Genomic DNA, 19,442 nt, shown 5'->3' with positions numbered 1-19,442 from the left:
GTAATGTTCAAATATTGTACAATTCAAGTTAGTCCTAAATATTTCTAAAACTAAAAACATTGTATTTGGGACACTAAACGTCAACTAAATCTTGTAATGAATAATATGGAATTTTAGCAAGTTGAGGAGACTGCTTGGAGTAACCCTGGATTGTAAACGGTCATGGTCAAAACATGTTGATGCAACGGGACCTAAGATGGGGAGAGGTCTGTCTTCTTAACTATCAACAAGGCAGGTCCTACAGACCCTAGTTGTGTCTCACCTGGACTACTGTTAAGTCGTGTGCCACAAAGAAGGATTTACAATTGGCTCAGAACAGTGCAGCATGGGTGGCCCTTAAATGTACACAGAGAGCTAACAATAATATGCATGTCAATCTCTCATGGCTCAAAGTAGAGAGATTGACTTCATCACTACTTGTTTTTGTAAGAAGTATTGACATGCTGAATGCACACTCATGCATATCCCACAAGACATGCCACCAGAGGTCTCTTCACAATCCCAAAATCCAGAACAGACTACACAGTACTACATAGAGTCATGACTACATGGAACTCTATTCCACATCGGGTAACTGATGCAAGCAGTAGAATCAGATTTAAAAAACAGAAAAATACACCTTATGGAACAGTGGAGACTGTACACATGGATGTTGTATTGTAGATATATGGTAGTAGAGTAGTGGCTTGAGGGGACACAATGTGTTAAAAGTGTTATGAAATGTAATGTCATGAAATATTTTAAATTGTATATTACTGCCTTAATGTTTCTGGACCCCAGGAAGAGTAGCCTCTGCCTTGGCAGGAACTGATGGGGATCCTTAATTAATACAATAGAAATACAACAAAATGGAATAAGAGGTATGAATACTTTCTGAAGGCACTGTGCATCAATAATGATTCTCCATGTGACAGGGTAGGCCTACTACATATTTGAAGATGTATGTATTGGTAGTTTTATCAAAACTAAAGGACATTCAAAAGGGGAAAGTAAAATTTCAACTTCAACTGGAAAAAAAGGGTTCTCGCAATCTACGACATACATCATTTTTTATTTTTTTTTCCAAAGGGGGGGATGTGGTAGGCTCGAAAACCCGACCCTAGGCAACACAGTGACTAAGGTCTGGTTTAAAGTATGTTCTCTTGGCATAATGGAACTACGTCACTACTTTATCCGCTTAAATAAAATACAAAATAGTAGCTAGAGATCACAGAAGTTATTTTTAATGAGTGCATTTAGCAAGTGTAGTTTGCATAAACTACCTTCAATAAAACCACTGCAAAGGTTTTGCCTACAAACTTTGGTTTAGAATCGCAACATTCTGGCATGTCTGCCTCATTGTTTGTTGGGAGAGTCCCCGGGAAAATACATTTTTCTCCTTACACAACATGACCAAAAGTATGTGGACACCTGCTCATCATTCCAAAATCATGGGCATTAATATGGAGTTGGTCCCCCCCTTTGCTGCTATAACAGCCTCCTCTCTTCTGGAAAGGTTTCCTTGGAACATTCCTGCGGTGACTTGCTTCCATTCAGGCACAAGAGCATTAGTGAGGTCCGGCACTGATGTTGCCATTTAGGCCTGGCTCGCAGTTGGCGTTCCAATTCATCCCAAAGGTGTTCGATGGGGTTGAGGTCAGGGCTCTGTGCAGGCCAGTCAAGTTCTTCCACACTGATCAACAAACTATTTCTGAATGGACCTCGTTTTGTGCACATGGGCATTGTCATGCTGTTGCCACGAAGTTGGAAGTCCAGAATCATCTAGAATGTCATTGCATGCCTTAACATTAAGATTTCCCTTCACTGGAACTAGGGGGCCTAGTCAAAACCATGAAAAACAGCCCCAGATCATTATTCCTCCTCCACCAAACTTTACTGTTGGCACTATCCATTGGGGCAGGTAGCTTTCTCCTGGCATCTGCCAAACCCAGATTCTTCCGTCGGACTGCCAGACGGTGAAGCGTGATTCATCATTCCAGAGAATACATTTCCACTGCTCCAGAGTCCAATGACGGCGAGCTTTACACCATTCCAGCTAACGCTTGACATTGCGCATGGCCATCTTAGGCTTGTGAGCGGTTGCTCGGCCATTAAGCTCCCGACAAACAGTTCTTGTGCTGATGTTGCTTCCAGAGGCAGTTTGGAACTCAGTAGTGAGTGTTGCAACCGAGGACAGACTAATTTCACAAGCTACGCCCTTCAGCACTCAGTGGTCCCGTTCTGTTAGCTTGTGTGGCCTACCACTTTGCGGCTGTGCCGTTGTTGCTCCTAGATGTTTCCACTTCACAATAACAGCATTTACAGTTGACAGGGGAAGCTCTAGCAGGGCAGAAATTTTACAAACTGACTTGTTGGAAAGGTGGCATCCTACGACAGTGCCACATTGAAAATCACTTAGCTCTTCAGTAAGGCCTTTCTATTGCCAATGTTTGTCTGTGGAGATTGCATGGCAGTGTACTCGATTTTATATACCTATCAGTAACAGATGGGGCTGAAATAGCCGAATCCACTCATCGGTGTCCACATACTGCTGTAAATATAGTGTAGGTAGTGACAGTTCCTCTATGCCAAAGGGGTCCATCATTGGGTGCGTTCCTGTGCCCAGGCGTTGCTGACACAGTCGATGACAGGGCACGCAACCACTGATTGATACGTGCAATGTCTGACCAGGGGAACACGAGCATTGAAAGCAGACCCTAGTCACTGGTCGCGTTCCCCTGCTCAGACATTGCATGCATCAACCATTGGTTACAATGGCATGTCCTCGACTGTGTGGTCAGGGACCAGATTGCTATAAATATAATTTTGATAGTTGATATGTAAAATATCTATCCAGACGTTGTACGATCTGGCCTGCATCAGCAACGGGCAGAGGAACGCACCCACTGGTTTGCCTAGGGTCAGGTTTGAGACTAGATCTGTGGTGCAGGCTACACAAATCTACACCATACCCTTTCATGGGCACTAAATATAAAAGTACCTACAACACCAATATACAAATATTTATTCTCATCCTCTGCCACATACTGACAGAAATGCCTCCCTTCGGTCAAGAAACTTGCCAAGGTATGGCCAGAAATTAAATAATTATTTATATATATATATTTTTTTAAGTAAGTTCATATAACCTTCATTCAGTTATCATTTTCACATGGGCCAATGATAGCCAGTACTGAATACCTACATTTAGCAGGTGCCAGAGGCTTCTAACCTTCCTTGGTAGTCAGGTCCAGACTTCCACTTGTGAATACTACTGAGTCTTATCCCAGTAGTATTCACAACCTTCATTACTATAACCTCTCTGAACATAAATTCTTGTTCCCATGCAACACCTCTTATGAGTAGTTGACCAACAAAGTAAAACATGATTTAATACATCATTTCATGTTTAAACCTGGGTCTCTAGGTATAACCTCCCTGCTTAATGTGGATTAATGAATTAGCCATGTAGCCATGCAAATTATATGTGCATTCTACACGTGCTTTCTTTGTGGCATTTCATGTCTGTGGAGCTGTGACTCATTTTAAAGTAATAATTTGGAGGTCATTTTAAAGAGCAAGTGATGACTGCTTTTTCGATTACAATAAGTTGGTTATGGAATTCTTTTTACTCTCCTTTTTGTACTACAGATAGACTTAAGAAAAAAACTAAAACCTGTCTCGCAAACTACAGATCTTTCAAGTCCACCACTTCAGATCTCGAGACAATAATGTTTCCTTTAATTGTTTCAAGAGCCATTCCACCACTTATCCTTCAGAAAGACCAGAGCGGAAAGCCAGTGAAATTCACCAGCTTTCAAAACCTCTGCAACAACAGACCTCATGTAGAAAACTTTCCAACTCAAAGTTGAAAAAGATGAATGGTCAGTATTCTTCCGACTCCTGCACCATTTGATTCCGTTTGAGACGTTCAACAAGACCATTCTTGGTCTACCCAAAACCTCTCTCCTCTCGCTCAAACATGTTCAAATGCAGAGCATGAGCACGGATCAACTTTGACGTTAGAAATTTTCCCAAATCGACTGACTGCTTCAAGAGTTTCGTCCCCTTTTTCCCCTCTCTAGCTGGCAGGAGACGGTTTTGTAGAGGTTGGAGGGTTGTGTGAGAACTCTTCTCAGTCTCTCTGCTCCGAGAACAATGTCCTCAGCCAACTAACTCGTGGTCCCTGGGGGAGAAGAGGTGGCAGGGATGTGACTCCTGTGACCCCATTGAGGATCCATGACCTTTCACCCCTCGACTCATCATCAAAGGGCTCGTCGCTCCGACGCTGCTACCCCAACGTATGCGGCTTCTCCTTTTCTCCGTGTGCGAGCAGCGCCTTCTCTCTCCCTCCTCCTCGCTCTTGTCCTGTCCAGCTCTACCCCCATTTTGCTTTCACTCTTGTGATTGGTTGGTTTCTCTCGGTCTCTCTCTCCTGTTGCTTTCACACAGTGGTGCTTCAGTTGTAGCAGTGTAAAACGGGTATCCATATGTTCTTTTTTTGATATTACCCAGATTAAAATGGCGACGAACTAAGCTCAGCACAGGCCTAGCTCCTTTTCCCACAACCTAAGAGTCAAATAAAACAAAGATTACTTTTATACCCTGACAAAGACGAGATATAAAACAGCTTCTGGTATCCTATTTACTCCACCTGATATTACTACACATACTGGCTTAGCTCATAGAATATAGAGCAAAAAGTTCCAATGTAGTTAGTCTCTTACACTCTAGTACTGGGACAGTCCAGTCACACCATGTTGATAGGCTCTTTCCCCTTGGTAGGTGGAGTCTTGGGAGAGGGCCACGTCAATCTGGGACTTGAACTCATCGCCAAGGTAGCTGTCCTGTAAAAAAAAAAACAACAAAGGAGAAGCTTTTAGCCTGCATGTGCATGTCTGTCAGAGCAAGAACGTCTGCTATGAGAAACAAATGTAAACGTTCTGCTGCCTTACCTGAGAGAGTTCAGGCTGGGAGAGGCCAGGCTGGCTCATCTGGGAGGGCTGGCTCATGGTGATGTAGCCCTGGGTGAGGGGTCCCTGGGAGAAGGGCTGGGAGCCCAGATCCTGGCTGGCCTGGCTGCCACTCATGAGGCCGTGCTGCCCGCTGCCCCCGCCGTGGTTCCCCATGCCACGGCTCCTCTGGCGCCCACCTCGCGCCCCTCCAGCACCCGCCTTACCCTTCATACCTCCACCACGGCCTGCTGGGGGGCAGTGGACCTGGCCCAGGTAGCCTGGCGGCGGCATGGGGGGCATAACCAGGTTGAAGGGGATGTTCATGGAGGCCATGGGGCCCGGGCCAATCATGCCGATCTGGTCGTGGGTCTGGAAGTACATGTTGGATGAACGCCCTAGAAGAAAAGAAAACTAATTGAACAACGGCAAAACAGGTAAAGAGACACAAGTTTACAGTTTGACATAGTCTCTCACCAGTGCTGCTGCGGTCATACACAGATCCAGGAATAAGAGCCTCCCTTGCATCATACATGGCTGTGCTCATGAAACGGCCCCCCTGAAGAACCCACACATGGAACAAACATTTCAGTAAGTCTGTAAACTGTAACACACACACACAGTAGCCTATGCACATCTTTTTATAATGGTGTACTGTCTACTGGCAAAGTAAAATCATGAAAGTAAACACCACGCACTACATAAAGTTGTACATAATCCAACACACATGGGTTTGGGGGGGGGACTCACAGGGTTGATGGCGTTGACCAGCTTGCGAGGCTTGCTGAACTGCATGAGGCTCTCCCTCAGGTTGTTGAGGGGTCCCTCCACCAGAACCTTCTGCTCCTTGTAGTAGTTGAGCAGGTGGTTCCACAGAGGCTGCTTGGACAGGGCCTTGGGGTTGCCCACGATGATAACCCCATACCTACACACACAAATAGGACATAGTTCCTTTCAAACACTTCCTTCACAGATATAGAAAATAATGACGTAAATTAAAACATTTAAAATATAATCTCTTTGCAGTGTGACTGCCCGAGTAATGACATTTTGCTCTGAGGATTTAGAAATTGTTGACATAATTCCAAAGACAAATATTAAAATAGTCTTGCAAAACTTGAAAGACAGGATAATGCTAGGATTTTTCTCGTTATCTGTTGAGCGTCAGGAGACAGAGAGAATGGTCCATGTGTTGTTTACCTGGCCCTGGTGAGAGCCACGTTGAGACGGCGTGGGTCGTTGAGGAAGCCAATGCCCTGGTGCTCGTTGGCTCTGACACAGGACAGGATGATGAAGTCCTTTTCTCTGCCCTGGAACGCATCAACGCTGGCTATCTCCACCTCCTGAGGACAGCCAAGAAACAGGAAAGCAATTAGATAAGATAACAGATGCATCATTCCACCATCCATTTGAATGTTTTAAGTGAAGGCCAAATTGGATGAATGATTCCATGAGCACATTACTCAACCAATGTAAACTGGTTTATTTAGATTTATGGACTCCCATTTCAAGCTATAACTATCTTTAAAACCTGATACATTATAGTGAGAATATGGCTGACAGACTGGAGTGCTGCAGCGGACGAGATTGGTCACATATTGTAGAGCCATGCCTGTGTTTTGTACCTGGTAGAGCTTGGTGTGGAGGGAGCCACTGAACTGCATGTACTGCACCAGGTAGGACCTCTGGCCCTCGTAGGGGGTGATGATGCCTATCTGGTCAGGCTTGGCCCCAGCCTTTAGCAGCCTCGTGGTGATCTTCTCCACATTGGAAGCCTCAGTCCTGTACAGTGGGAGAGAGTGAAGAAAACATTATTCACAAAACATACCCTTTTTTTGACTGGAGTCATAAATGGTCAGTGTACGAAAGCACTGATATGACAAATGCTTCAGTTTGTCAAATACCTGTTAAGATAGGAGGTTCCAGAGCTTGCAATTTCTTCCTGGCCCAGGGTCACGTAGAAGAACATGGGCTTGTCTGGTTGCGGCCACTGGAAGTCAAAGCCTTTCTTGATGCGGTCAGCTGTGTAAATAAAATAAAAATGGATCAAGAAAAGGAGTTAGTAAAATGTACATTTAGGTTATTCCAGATTTAAGTGTAAATGAAGCCAATGTCATGTATTACCTTTGTTATGGGTGTTTTACACCTGGTGCAAACTGAGTAAATATGGCTGTTATAAGGCAATTCATGATTGTTCTGTTTTCTTGGTCCTTAGAGACATGATCTAAACTACCCAACCAGCTTGTAGACAACAGGGAGCCCATTCCCCTCTTGCTGGACAAGCACATCAGGAGGACAAGCTAACCCTCACCTGTGTTTACGAGGATTATATAGACGGGTTGGCTGACAACGTCCAGAAATTATGCGCGTAGGCAGTGTGGTGATTTTGAAGGGTTAGATAGCTTGCCATGTGAGAAATCATAGTTGGCCCGTGTCAGCTCGTTGGATCTTGTTATCGATACCATGTCTTGACTCATGTCTATGCTAATATGGTTCAAATTCACTAGCTAGCTAACCAGCAACTGTAACAATGTATTTGAGAGACAAGTGCTCATTGTGCAAATGTATTTATGTTTTCAATAAACATTTGGAGACTAAATATAGTTTAGATGTTGTCAACAGTCTAAGCCAACCCAGTCTGTTCTGCCCCATAGTTGCGTACGCCTCGGTTTTGTTGCTAAACAACCAACCCGTGTACACACTGGCCCAGTTCCATCCCTCGCCGACTTACCTGCGGTGACTCCGTTCTGCAGGGAGCCCTCGTAGAAGATGTTGGAGGGGAAAGCGCTGAGGGCCGGGTGCATACGGTACTGCACCTGCAGACGGATGGGCCTGATGCCCAGCACCACCAGACGCTCAAACAGGGACTGGGACAGGCCCGCCTTGGCTGCCTTCTTACACATCACTACTGGACCCAGCTGACAGTGGTCTCCTACCAGGATCAGCTGGAGAGAAACAGAGAGAAATCATAGATTTAGTACGAATAGAAAGGCCATTCCAATTCAAATCCAATGTGTGGTGTAGGAACTTGTATTGAGCATAGCATTTGCATATGTGTTTATTTGCTATATTGTAATTACTTTGCCACCATGACCTATTTATTGCCTTACCTCTTTTATCCTACCTCATTTGCACATGCTGTATATAGATTTTCCTACTGTATTATTGATTGTATGTTTGTTTATTCCATGTGTAACTCTGTGTTGTTGTATGTGTTGAACTGCTTTGCTTTATCTTGGCCAGGTCGCAGTTGCAAATGAGAACTTGTTCTCAACTAGCCTACCTAAATTAGCGCCCGTCTCAAGTGTCAAATTCAACCAAGCACAAACATCCGGAGAAAGGCGATAAATGTAATTGCACTTTTCCCTCAGCAACAACCTTTGATAAACATTCTGTATGAGAAAGAGAGAAGTTGGGATCTGTCATGGAGCTAACTGACTGGACATCATTTATCTTAGAGATTGCCCTGAGACGTACCTGCTTGGCCCCCAGTATGACAGGCACCATACACTCTGGCTCAGTGGCCTGGGTGCTCTCATCAATGAGGATGGAGCGGAACTGCATCTTGGCCAGGCGGGGATCTCCTGCCCCCACACAGGTACAGCAGATCACATCAGCATTCTGTGGAGCAGAGATGGGAGACGTGGTCAGTGATAATTCCACTACTTCCTGAAGTCGATTATGTCCTTTTAGGACTTTGTTTTAAGGGAGTGTGTGGGAAAGGAGCAGGTGTTACCATAAGTAGTTCCCTCTCGGCGGTGCGCTTCAGGGCCCTGTAGCGCTTCTCATCCGAGGAGGACAGCTCCCCAGTCTCGTCCTTCAGCTGCTGGAGCTTCTGAAGCTCTGGTATACTGCACAGATACAACAAAAACACAAACTGAGAAACCAGTACTCTTTAGTGTGGAGAAATGATGTAGCCTATGATGAAGGTTAAGGTTCAGAAAAGCTGCAAGACAGAGGAAAGGCCTCTGAACATGAACTGAGAATCCATGCTTTCAAACTGAGGCAAGTCTTATTGCCCATAGCCAAGTTCTCAAGTTCTCTGCTAGGGCGGCAGGTAGCCTAGTGGTTAGAGCGTTGGGCCAGTAACTGAAAAGTTGCTGGATCGAATCCCGGAGCAGACAAAGTAAAAATCTGTCGTTCTGCCCCTGAACAAGGCAGTTAACCCACTGTTCTTCAGTAGGCCGTCATTGTAAATAAGAATTTGTTCTTAACTGACTTGCCTAGTTAAATAAAAATTTAAAAAAAGTGGAATCGATCCTTTGTCTCCTGAGTTAGCAGGACACCTGATAAGATGAAGACACCATTCCTCTCTCGATAGCAATCCCAGGTTACCTGTCCATGTTGCGGATCTGGTTGTGCAGAGCCAGGAAGGACACAGGGGAGTCGATGGCCTCTCTGCTCTTGGCAGACAGCCTCACCACCTTCAGACCTGACATGTGGATCTTCTCAGTCAGCTGGTCCACCGCAATGTTACTGGGAGCACACACCAGCACAGGCCTGAGGACACACACAACTGGTGTTAGGGATGGACAAGAGCGCTTATAAAACCTTTAGGTTGGTCAATTTAGAAAAAATATATATTTTCCAATGACTAAGACTAATGTAGTTACTCTTATAGTGAAAGTTATTTACTTATAAGTACTGTATATGGTGTCCTCTATTAAGTGTCCTCATCTTACCCGTTGCCCTGTCTGGCCAGGTGGTACACTACAGTGGCAGAGGTGACCGTTTTCCCCGTGCCAGGGGGTCCCTGGATGAGACTGAGAGGACGCTGCAGCACAGTCTTCACAGCATATACCTATGTGATGACACATTTTAAAATGCCAAACTGTCAGCAAATATCGTTTTAGAAGGGATAACTCAAATCTACTCATAACTTCTGCATATGGTAACACCCACCTGTGAGTGGTTGAGGTCAGGCAGGCCCTGGGCGGTGAAGCGTTTGGGCAGCTGACACTTGATGACCACATCCTCCACCTCGTGACCCAGCAGCTTGTGGTAGATGTACCCGGACACAGAGGTCTCGTCCACGGCAAAGGTCTTCAGGGCACTCTGCATCCTGGAGGAAAGTTTGAAACAGTGTGTAATATTAAGTCCATTGCCAAGCAAGCCTTGCTAGTTTCAGATCGATTGGTGTCAGAAGGTTCCCCTACCGGTCAAAGGAGGTGGACTTCCACACAAAGTCAACCTGGAAGTTGTGTGGTACTTCCACGGGAGCCCCAGCACTGCTCCTCAGCTCAATGGCTATCTCATCGCCATAGTCTATTGTCACAGGATTAAGGACTACACGCCACATAACACCTATTCCTTCCAGAGACTAATGCTATCAATGTGGTCAAACAAAGACACAATCATTTCCAAACAAATTTTGAATTTGAATCAAATGAGTAACGAAGAGTCAAAGGTAACATAAAATAAGAGCATAACGATTTTTAACAAAGGATACTGTCTGGGACTTTGATGACATGTCCAATGCCTTTCCAGAGTGGGGCAAGGTCTCCCTTGTACCTCAGGCAAATCTCATCTCCCTGCATCAGGCGCATGTCTTCAGAAATACAGTGAATAGTAGAAAAAGAAGGACAGCAAGGGAATTGGCTGATGAAAGGCACAATTGAGAATCCATAGATTTTAGGACATTAGTCATACAAACATAGAATCGTACACACACACAGACTCAAGACTAGAAGACACTCCGGCATGCTCATCAGTGAGAACGTGAGGGAGGTCGTGGCCGGAATGGAATGGACATGGAACACTCGTGGACACTGACGTTGATGAACAAAAAATGAATTACCACCTGAGTCCGTCTTGGGAAGGCTGAAATAAGCAATCCGCTTTTTATTGAGTCCCAAGTCCCACCTGACAGTAATATTGTCTTGGGTCTGTGAAACAAACAGACGAGACAGCAATTAGTTAACCATCTAAAACCAAACTGCCCATACCTTGACATCCAAAAGCAGGAGGAGATAGCCTGAAAACTCCAGCAGAAAACAGTAGAACTTACCTGGGACTCTTTGAGTTTCTTATCATAGTCAGCCTCCAGTTTGACCAGGGGGCCAAAGATGTTCTGGTACTGGTAGGCATCCTCGTAGCGCAGCAACACGTGCTGAGGCTCCTCGTCCACGCCGGGCTTCTCCAGGTCCTCCAGAGTGGCTGTGGGGTTTTCCTGAAGACACACAGTCAAACAACAGCCACAGACAAAGAGTGCTGCTTACTTTGTTTGAAATTTAAAATTCATAATAAAAGCCAGTAGCTCTCCATGACCAAAGTAAAAGGCCACTGGCCTACAGTAAACCACTGGGTTAACTTATGCTAAATTTACATTTATGTAATTTAGCTGACGCTCTTATCCAGAGCCACTTACAGTAGTGAGTGCATATATTTTCATATTTTTCGGTACTGGTCCCCCGTGGGAATTGAACCTACAGCCCTGGCGTTGCTAGCACCATGCTCTATCAACTGAGCCACACAGGACCATAAGGTAGTTTATGAACCTTCCAGAGCTCCTCAAGCTTGTTTATCTGCTGGGCGGTTATCTGGCGGGCCCGGAGCTGCTCCTGCTCAGAGGGGATCTTAACCAGCCAGGACAGGAAGCAGCGGTCCTGGATCAGCGGCTGCCACTGGGAGCTGTCCCAGTTGATGTCTTTCAGACTGCTCTGACTGGCACATGGCTGCCTGTATTACCAAAAATAAACAATACGTCCATCAATGCACTCCACTACAAAATCACTTTGATTCAATGATAAGAGCTATTGGATTATGGGTCCAAAAACAGCCAAGAACATTTTGAGAAATAGGACATCTGATCATTGTGAAACAGAATGGTGCAAAGAAGGTTAGTAAACACCATGGACCTGCTTTACCTGCAAAGCAGTACCACCACAGAGTCTGCCTTGGCAGGGATGAACCCCAGGAGGAAGACGTTGCGACAGCCACAGTTGTAGCACTCCAGCACCGTCTCCCCCAAAGGACCATCCTTGTGCAGAGTCACCTCCTTGGACTTGGCTCTGACCAGGTGGTTCACAATGTGGCTGAGAGAGGAAAATATGAACAAATTTAGCAACATTTCTGATAGACATTTATAAAATGTCCTTTGGGACTCATGTGGTTCACATTCTACTTTATGTGTGTGTATAGTCTTCCACATAGACGCCAACTACATTTAGCTAAGTTGGTTGGTCTTTGAAGCTTACCTGCCAGATGTATTGCCACGTCCATTGCAAAACCACTTCTTGCTGGTGTTGCAATACACCACGCAAGCAGGATCGTGAATGCCACAGTAACTTGGGAAAGCAAAACAAGGATAATGTCACAACCATCAAAACTTTACAGGGAGGAAAACAAATATTTATTATGAACTCTGCAAGAAAGCACCAAAATATCAATCAAAAGATATTTCTGAACATTACCTGCATGCATGGACTGGGAGGTCTTTAGTATAATAGCTGTCTTCCTCGTCTTCTTCAAAGTTCAACTCTGCAAGAAGTTGACTTGCTTTCACAACAGGGTCATCCCCATTCTGCAGAACTCCATCAGGCCCATTCACCTGGAGAAAACATGGAAATGTAATTTCAATAGCAGCGGGCAAAATAATGTAAATAACCTGGAAATGGACACCACCACATATAACGTTATAACTACAAGTGCATTTAACAGTTAGCTAACTAAAGTTAGTTTACTATCAAATGCACTTGTAGCAATCTCACAGCAGTTAGCTAGCATGCCTGCTATGTAACGCGGGCAGATAATGAATTTAGGAATGTTACACTCAGTGCCATGGCGTTATCAAGAAAATGACAAGCTGCTTGACAATCCTGGTGTCCATCCCACAACGCGTACAAGCAGATTAGCTAATACTAGCACGCTAAATTATATGTAAACATGCTGGCTAAGTTACCTGGTTAGCCAGCTGCGGGGCCTCTGGGACAGATGCATGTTTTCTTTGTAACTATACAGCTAACTACCAGCGTGCTAGCTGTGCTAACATAGCTGCTTCTGCTAATCTAGTTAGCACACTGGCTAGCTATCTCCAAGGTTCCGTATGTACAATACCCTGTAGCTTGTTAGCGAGTTTTAATTTGCTAGTTCGAAACCACACAACAAAAATTACACGAACCTGATTTTCCAACTGACTCTGCGTTTGGCCTGTTTGAGTCTGGCTCGGCAGGGTAAAATCCGTGAACTCATACTCCGAACCCTGGGTATCTGCTCCAAGCAACTCCGCTTCCTCAGTGTCCAGGAACGTGAGAGTCTGCGAGCTCGGCCCGTACGCCTCAACACTCATTTTCTCCCCCAACAGTGATATTTCAGAATTCTATTTTCAATTCAATCGCTAACTAAGCAAAGTGTAGATATCCCTGCCAAAATTAAACTTAAACAAATATCGAAAAACCTAAGCACATGAATAAACTGAGAACACACCGTCTCGTGAGCCTCAACTCCCACTCGAAGTAATGACGTAACACCTTGCACACAGCACAAAATGCATAGAGCACATCAAAGGTCGTCACATGTGACAAAAGCTGGATCCCTTCTAGCCACAACCACATTCAAAGTGTCCGTGGCATAACGTTTACACAAAAGGTGAATCTTTTTCACAATCCGTGATTAGGCCTACAGTCAGAATTTATCATGTACAGTAATTTAGCAGATGCTGTTATCCAGAGCAGTTACTGTAGTTACTGTGCTCAAGGGGCACACTGACAGATTGTTTTAACCTAGTTGGCTGAGGGAATCAAACCAGCAACCTTTTGGTTAATAACACAACTCTCTTAACCGCTGGCCTACCTGAGGCCTCGCAAATGCTTACCCTTTCCTGGTAATATTATGTAAGTAAGATGGCATTCAATCAAATTCTTTCCAATTGCAATAGATGTAAATGATGAATTCATAGGAAGAAGAGCACATACTACAGGCCTACTACAGGTTTACCAATAGTTATTTTACTTGGTATGGCTTAAGCATATTGGCTTAAATTTTCCTTTAAGTGGTTTAATCACAGCATTAGACCATATTCTGAAGTAGAGAATACAGATACCAAAGACAAAATAAACATTTCCATATCATTATTCATCACATTGCAAATATTGATTGTATATGCAATAAATTACCTGAGATAATAACACATGGTTGAAGTACATTAATCAAAGAAAACATATTGTTGTGTCCTTATATTGTACACTATACAATATACTGATATTGTACAATTTCACAACAAATATTAAACACATGATGGGGGGGGGTAGAGATGATACAAGAAATGGCACGCTACGTTGACCATTATGTCAAAGCGAGAGTGATTTGTGAGGGGAATAAGGAACTAAAAAGGGAACTATTTAAAATAGTGAGAAGCAGCCAGTCATACAGCTGTCAGGACGATGTGGCTTAAAAGCACACATCAGTGCACACTGAATATCCAAAGATGGCTGCTTTCCAAACACTTCAAAGACACACCCTCTCCCCTCAGCCCTCAAACGTCTGATGACGTACCATGACGTCTGACGAGTTTACACTTGTCGGGCAAGGGGCAAGGGAGGAAGGAATGTTAAATGGACTGCCCTTGCCCGGAATTTCGTCACTCGTTCGTCCCACGAATATTGTGTTTTCAGCCACCGGTAGCTTGTGGGTGCTTTATATGCGCTACAGTCAATTATGATCGCATGTCTACTTATATTAACTATATAATTATTAATATACGCTTACTGTATGATAGCTAGCAAATTTATTAGCTAACTTTGTAAGTCGCTCTGGATAAGAGCGTCTGCTAAATGACTTAAATGTAAATGTAAATGTAACTAACATTAGCCTGCCTAGCTGGAACTTCTGAAGAAGGAAACATTTTTATCTATACAATTTCCAAAAGCTAACCAAACAAAAACATAATTACTTTTACGAGACGCGAATTGAATTATGGGGCGTCTCAAGCCCCGAAGTGAACATAATTGTACACTACAAACTATAAAAAACGAGGGCTGAGGGATTTACGTTGCGAACTTCCCTTGCTTTGGCTAATCGTTTGGACCGACGGCCAAAGATGGCCGCAGGGATTACTCCAAGAGCATAGCATAAAGCGAGGATAAGTGGACTAGGGTGTGTCTTTTATGAGTTTAAAACGCAGCCAATGGTTATCTCATCTACAGCATCATTTATTGGACCATTACAGTGTGTCGTCTTGTGTTGCTGCTATGCTATGTTGTTGTTTTAGGCCTCTCTTTATGTAGCGTTGTGTTGTCTCGTCGTGATGTGTTTTGTCCTATATTTTTATTTTATTCCCAGCCCCATCTCCGCAGGAGGCCATTTGGTAGGCTGTCATTGTAAATAAGAATTTGTTCTTAACTGACTTGCCTTGTTAAATAAAGATTAAATAAAATAAAAAAGAAGAGTTTCTTTGTGAAATACAGTCAAATATCCATACCCAGAGCCATTGGTATAATATACGTGTATACCAGAGGAGGCTGGTGTGAGGAGCCATAGGAGGATGGGCTCATTGTAATGGTTGGAATGGAATCAATGGAACGGAGTCAAACACGCTGTTTCAAAGTGTTTGATACCATTCAATTGATTCCATTTCAACCATTAAAATGAACCTGTCCTCCTATAGCCCCTCCCACCATCCTCCTCTGATGGATCCATCCATTGCTCTGCCTATTCTCATTCACATACTCTCCCTTTCTCTAGTTCAGGGGGAGTGCTGATAGCCCTCTCTTTAGCTACTGCTTAGTGGGGTATCAGTTGTATCTGTCCTTAAAGCTAGAATCTTTAGTTGCTACATCCATTTTTGGACTTGTGCTATATAACCATTGATTCTTGACGAATATAACTTATGAATGCCTCATGAGCTTAGGTCAAATTTCATACCCCATCAGAACCCAAAAGATAAGCTTCTTGTACTACAATGTTTGTATGCAAACTAAATGTAAACAAACACTATATCCTCAAAACATGGTTAAAACTATCATTTTGATATCATGGATGGTCAGTCAGCATATAGCTCTGTCTATGAATTTGAGAGTGGTTACATTTCTTCAGGCCCATCCCTCAGGTTTTTACCAAAACAGAGGCGGGGTCACCACTTTGTTATTGTTTCAATTAAGGATTCCAGCTTTAAGTGCTTTATCTGTCCATTGGGGACAGGAGCAGTGAGTTGAGGACAGAGGTCACCGGAAGTCATTCTTTAGTGAGCGTGCTGATGGTGCTGGTGGCTGCAGTGGTGGTGGTCATGGTCATCATCCTCAGATTGACCCACAAGCTCCAGCATCTCCCCCACTACGGCCTGCAAGGCTCTGCCAAGGTCCTGGGCACTGTACGGTTTCTCTAGTGGAGGAACGTGCACAAACGCTGACCTGCCCTTCCCCAGGTACAGCGACGTGTAGTAGGTGTAGTCACACAGGTATCTGACCAGATCAAAGGTTAAGTTAGAGTTAAAGAGACAACAGAAGACATTAGCTTTGATCAGAATCAATGGATTTGCCATTTAGGTAAATGGGATTTCTGAAGTGGCAACTTCAGATTACAAAGGGACAGACCACCCACATTATTATATAACATCTTATCAATACCTAGAATGTATGCTACAATTAAAGATCATAGATAGGATACATTTGTAATTTGGGTGAACTTTCCCTTTAATGTAATTTCATTGAAAAAAGTACGAGATCATAAATAGTGGTTGAATGAGGGTAGAGTCGAGCACAGCACTCACCGGCCTGCATCCTTTGATACTGACACTGCCACGCCAAGCCTTGAGGAGTTGACCCTCTTGCAGACCAGGTCCATGTCTATGACTGAATCGATGCAGTCAGGACCACCGTCCATGCAACACTGAGAGTCTGGACAGAAGCTGCAGTTGTCCACCCGCTTGTAGCCGTGGTTGTGGCCACATTTCTCCAGGGTGACTGTGGTGGCTATCCCAGAGACCCCGACATGGACCACCAACTGTTGACCCACGGAGAAGAGAATGTGTGTTAAATGTAGCCACTGTTAAATTAGTTATACCAATAGAGACTCTACATCTTGTCATTATATTTCAAACTGTAGCCTAGGTGTCATACAGTAAGGGTGCACCTGTCGAACACTATTACTAATGCCTTTTACCATGCAGTAAAAAAATATATTGTGAGGAACAACACTTGACATTTGCAGTGATTTCCTGTGGCTACCTGTGGCTGATGCTGTTTCCATAGAGATGGCAGTAGACTCTGAACTGCCTGGTACTCCACTGGCACCTCACAGACATATAGGTCCACACTCTGACCCAAGCCCAACCGCTCCAGTTCCTGTACACAGAGGAAACAGGAAGTGTGTAAGGAACCACAAACCATATTTAATTCGATAAAGCTTTATTGTTCCTTTTGAGGCGTTTGTTGTGCCTCAAGGTTGTAAAAACCGGTTGCTTTTACACCTGTTGTGGTAACACTAATTACTATAGTAACAACATTGCATTCATACATTGTTAAATAGTGAAAAGTTATTACTTATTCATTGTTAAGTCATTAAGCGTTTGCTGTTACGACAGAAGTGCTAAAGCAGATCATTCCTTATTCCACTTGTGTATTAACATGAAACGCTAATATCCACTTGTGTATTAACATGAAACACATATTCATTAGGCCCTATTATGCAATTAACTCATTATTCTTAAATGTCATGTAATGTGATACAATTTTGTGTTACAAGTCATGTGGAAATCAATGTAAGGTGTTGCCAATAAGAATAGACCTCTTAATAATGCACCATACAGAACACGCAACAAACTCACTTACCTGCACTGCCACCCAGCTAGCATTCACGGTGTGATCGCCAAAAGGTTCAAACCCTAAAAAAAAGATAGATGATATTGATAGCCTTTTAAGTCCTCGGCTAGTAACACCAGTATACACCAATGCCACATTACATTGTTATTTTTATAGCTGCTTATCACTCTACCCCTATCTAAATGAAAGTCACAATAATCTTAGTTCGAAGTCTAACGGTTATCTCAAGTTAAATATTATCTATTACAACAGCTGACATGTATAATCAATTGTAACACAATATATGCCAATGAGTGCATGGGTTTTATAGATGAGATGACACTATACTACAATTTCCATTTAAGTTATATCAGGGGAGAAGAGTAGGGTAAGAATATGCTTCTTGTCAGCACGAATTTAGCCAGCATCATTCACAATAGTATCACGACAAGGCAAACATGTACCCATAAATGGCTGAATGGCTACAACGATCCATAAATGGCTACATTATCGCCTCTGACTTGATCTGTCTGTCATAGGTTGGTCTGCCTCACCATTACAATTCATACATTTCAACCTGACAGACAGGCTTTGTGAATGTAAGATGAACATGCATAATACTGTACAGTAGACGGTCAGTAGTTGTACAGTAGTTGAGGAACAATGTCGTTTTCAAGATGACACAATATACAAGTAATTCCAATCTTTAATAGTTAGGCAACTCATTTTAATCAAAAGTTTATAGAGAACTGACAGCAAACTATAAGACCGTATAGGCTACATAAATCACTTACCTGTCACTATTACCGTCCTTTTAGTCGCCATTATTTGTGAATTATAGTAAATTCTGCAAGAATGTAACGTTAATCTACTCTTTTTCAACCTCGATGAGTTGAGAATTCCTCCTCGATTCTATTCTGCTATCTATTCATTATTTTTGCAAGAGCTCGAGCGAGCGTTCTCGGTTTCTTCCAGTCCTTCTACACTGTTGACAACACTACTCTATACCTCAACATCCAGCCACATATCGCCGCATACTGCAATGGAATTCATGATCAGCGCATGAGCTCAATTATTTGACCAATTTGGCTTAACCTTTTGTTGAAATGACATAATATAACCGATGTGAAATGTCTAGCTAGTTAGCGGTGTACGCTAGTAGCGTTTAATCGGCGACGTCACTCGCTCTGAGACTGAAGTAGTTGTTTCCCTTAATTCCGTACGGGCCGTGGCTTTTGTGGAGCGATAGGTAGCTATGCTTCGTGGGGACCGATATCTGTGTGTTTCGAGGGTTCCTGGTTCGAGGCCAGGTTGAGGGATGGAAGCAAATCTCTGTTATATTGATGCTGTTGATCAGGATACATTTGTTGGGCTCTGCCAAAGATGATATATTATAGCCCAGTGACCACTCTAACAGTGGAAATACATGTCCTCAATAGTCCACAGTATGAGTCATAATACCCATAAAGCCTAGCGGTCAAACAGGGACATGGTTCCAATAATTTGTCCACCATTAATTTTCCCCTCATAGGGATTTTAGAAGTACTTAAAATAAGGGATGCGTTTTGTGTAGGCTTTCCCTGGCGTGACATTTTGATAACCACATACAGTTCTCTAGGACAAGGTGACTTTTATCAATATATTCGTCTGTATTTACCCCCCCAAAATGAAATGCTAATTAGCTGCTAATGTGGCTACCATAAAGAACTACAAATGCCATGACGATCTGGACGAGACTGCCGAATCGAGGCAAAGGTAAGAATCTCTGGATTAACTA

General features: G+C 43.5%; 2 protein-coding genes across 3 annotated transcripts; both read right to left on the bottom strand.

The window, feature by feature from the left end:
• Window positions 1-1,032: 1,032 nt before the first annotated feature.
• LOC106599024 (regulator of nonsense transcripts 1) lies at window positions 1,033-13,419 on the bottom strand. 2 transcript variants are annotated; one of them, XM_014190076.2, is made up of 23 exons: window positions 13,051-13,419; window positions 12,344-12,480; window positions 12,128-12,217; window positions 11,798-11,965; window positions 11,429-11,609; window positions 10,939-11,100; window positions 10,729-10,816; window positions 10,381-10,479; window positions 10,088-10,196; window positions 9,834-9,993; window positions 9,614-9,732; window positions 9,267-9,431; window positions 8,668-8,782; window positions 8,409-8,552; window positions 7,663-7,876; window positions 6,836-6,953; window positions 6,557-6,713; window positions 6,132-6,274; window positions 5,682-5,856; window positions 5,409-5,490; window positions 4,935-5,329; window positions 4,707-4,826; window positions 1,033-4,548 (listed from the first exon to the last, which is right to left on the bottom strand). In XM_014190076.2, exons 1-22 carry the CDS (start codon window positions 13,216-13,218, stop codon window positions 4,710-4,712), a joined length of 3,306 nt encoding a protein of 1,101 aa, XP_014045551.1. In that variant the 5' UTR covers window positions 13,219-13,419; the 3' UTR covers window positions 1,033-4,548; window positions 4,707-4,709. The 2 variants fall into 2 exon arrangements, with proteins under 2 accessions (XP_014045551.1, XP_014045552.1); XM_014190077.2 differs by having other exon boundaries at window positions 10,732-10,816.
• Window positions 13,420-13,860: 441 nt separating this feature from the next.
• LOC106599023 (pyroglutamyl-peptidase 1) lies at window positions 13,861-19,106 on the bottom strand. The gene is made up of 5 exons (XM_014190068.2): window positions 18,460-19,106; window positions 17,696-17,748; window positions 17,093-17,209; window positions 16,636-16,868; window positions 13,861-16,327 (listed from the first exon to the last, which is right to left on the bottom strand). Exons 1-5 carry the CDS (start codon window positions 18,488-18,490, stop codon window positions 16,108-16,110), a joined length of 654 nt encoding a protein of 217 aa, XP_014045543.1. The 5' UTR covers window positions 18,491-19,106; the 3' UTR covers window positions 13,861-16,107.
• Window positions 19,107-19,442: the final 336 nt, after the last annotated feature.

The sequence above is a fragment of the Salmo salar genome, chromosome ssa03, assembly GCF_905237065.1.
Source record: "Salmo salar chromosome ssa03, Ssal_v3.1, whole genome shotgun sequence".
Lineage (NCBI taxonomy): Eukaryota > Metazoa > Chordata > Actinopteri > Salmoniformes > Salmonidae > Salmo > Salmo salar.
Note: the sequence above shows the minus strand (reverse complement) of the source record. Positions and strands in the feature narration are given on the sequence as shown.

Coding starts and splice junctions, on each gene's coding strand:
- LOC106599024 (XM_014190076.2), bottom strand. CDS start 13,218: ATGAGTGTTGAGGCGTACGGGCCGAGCTCGCAGACTCTCACGTTCCTG. Junction 9,994..10,087: donor AAGTCCACCTCCTTTGACCG/GTAGGGGAACCT, acceptor ACTTTCCTCCAG/GATGCAGAGTGCCCTGAAGA. Junction 5,857..6,131: donor GTGGCTCTCACCAGGGCCAG/GTAAACAACACA, acceptor TTGTGTGTGTAG/GTATGGGGTTATCATCGTGG.
- LOC106599023 (XM_014190068.2), bottom strand. CDS start 18,490: ATGGCGACTAAAAGGACGGTAATAGTGACAG. Junction 17,210..17,695: donor CTAGCTGGGTGGCAGTGCAG/GTAAGTGAGTTT, acceptor CTCTGTGTACAG/GAACTGGAGCGGTTGGGCTT. Junction 16,328..16,635: donor GTATCAAAGGATGCAGGCCG/GTGAGTGCTGTG, acceptor TGATCTGGTCAG/ATACCTGTGTGACTACACCT.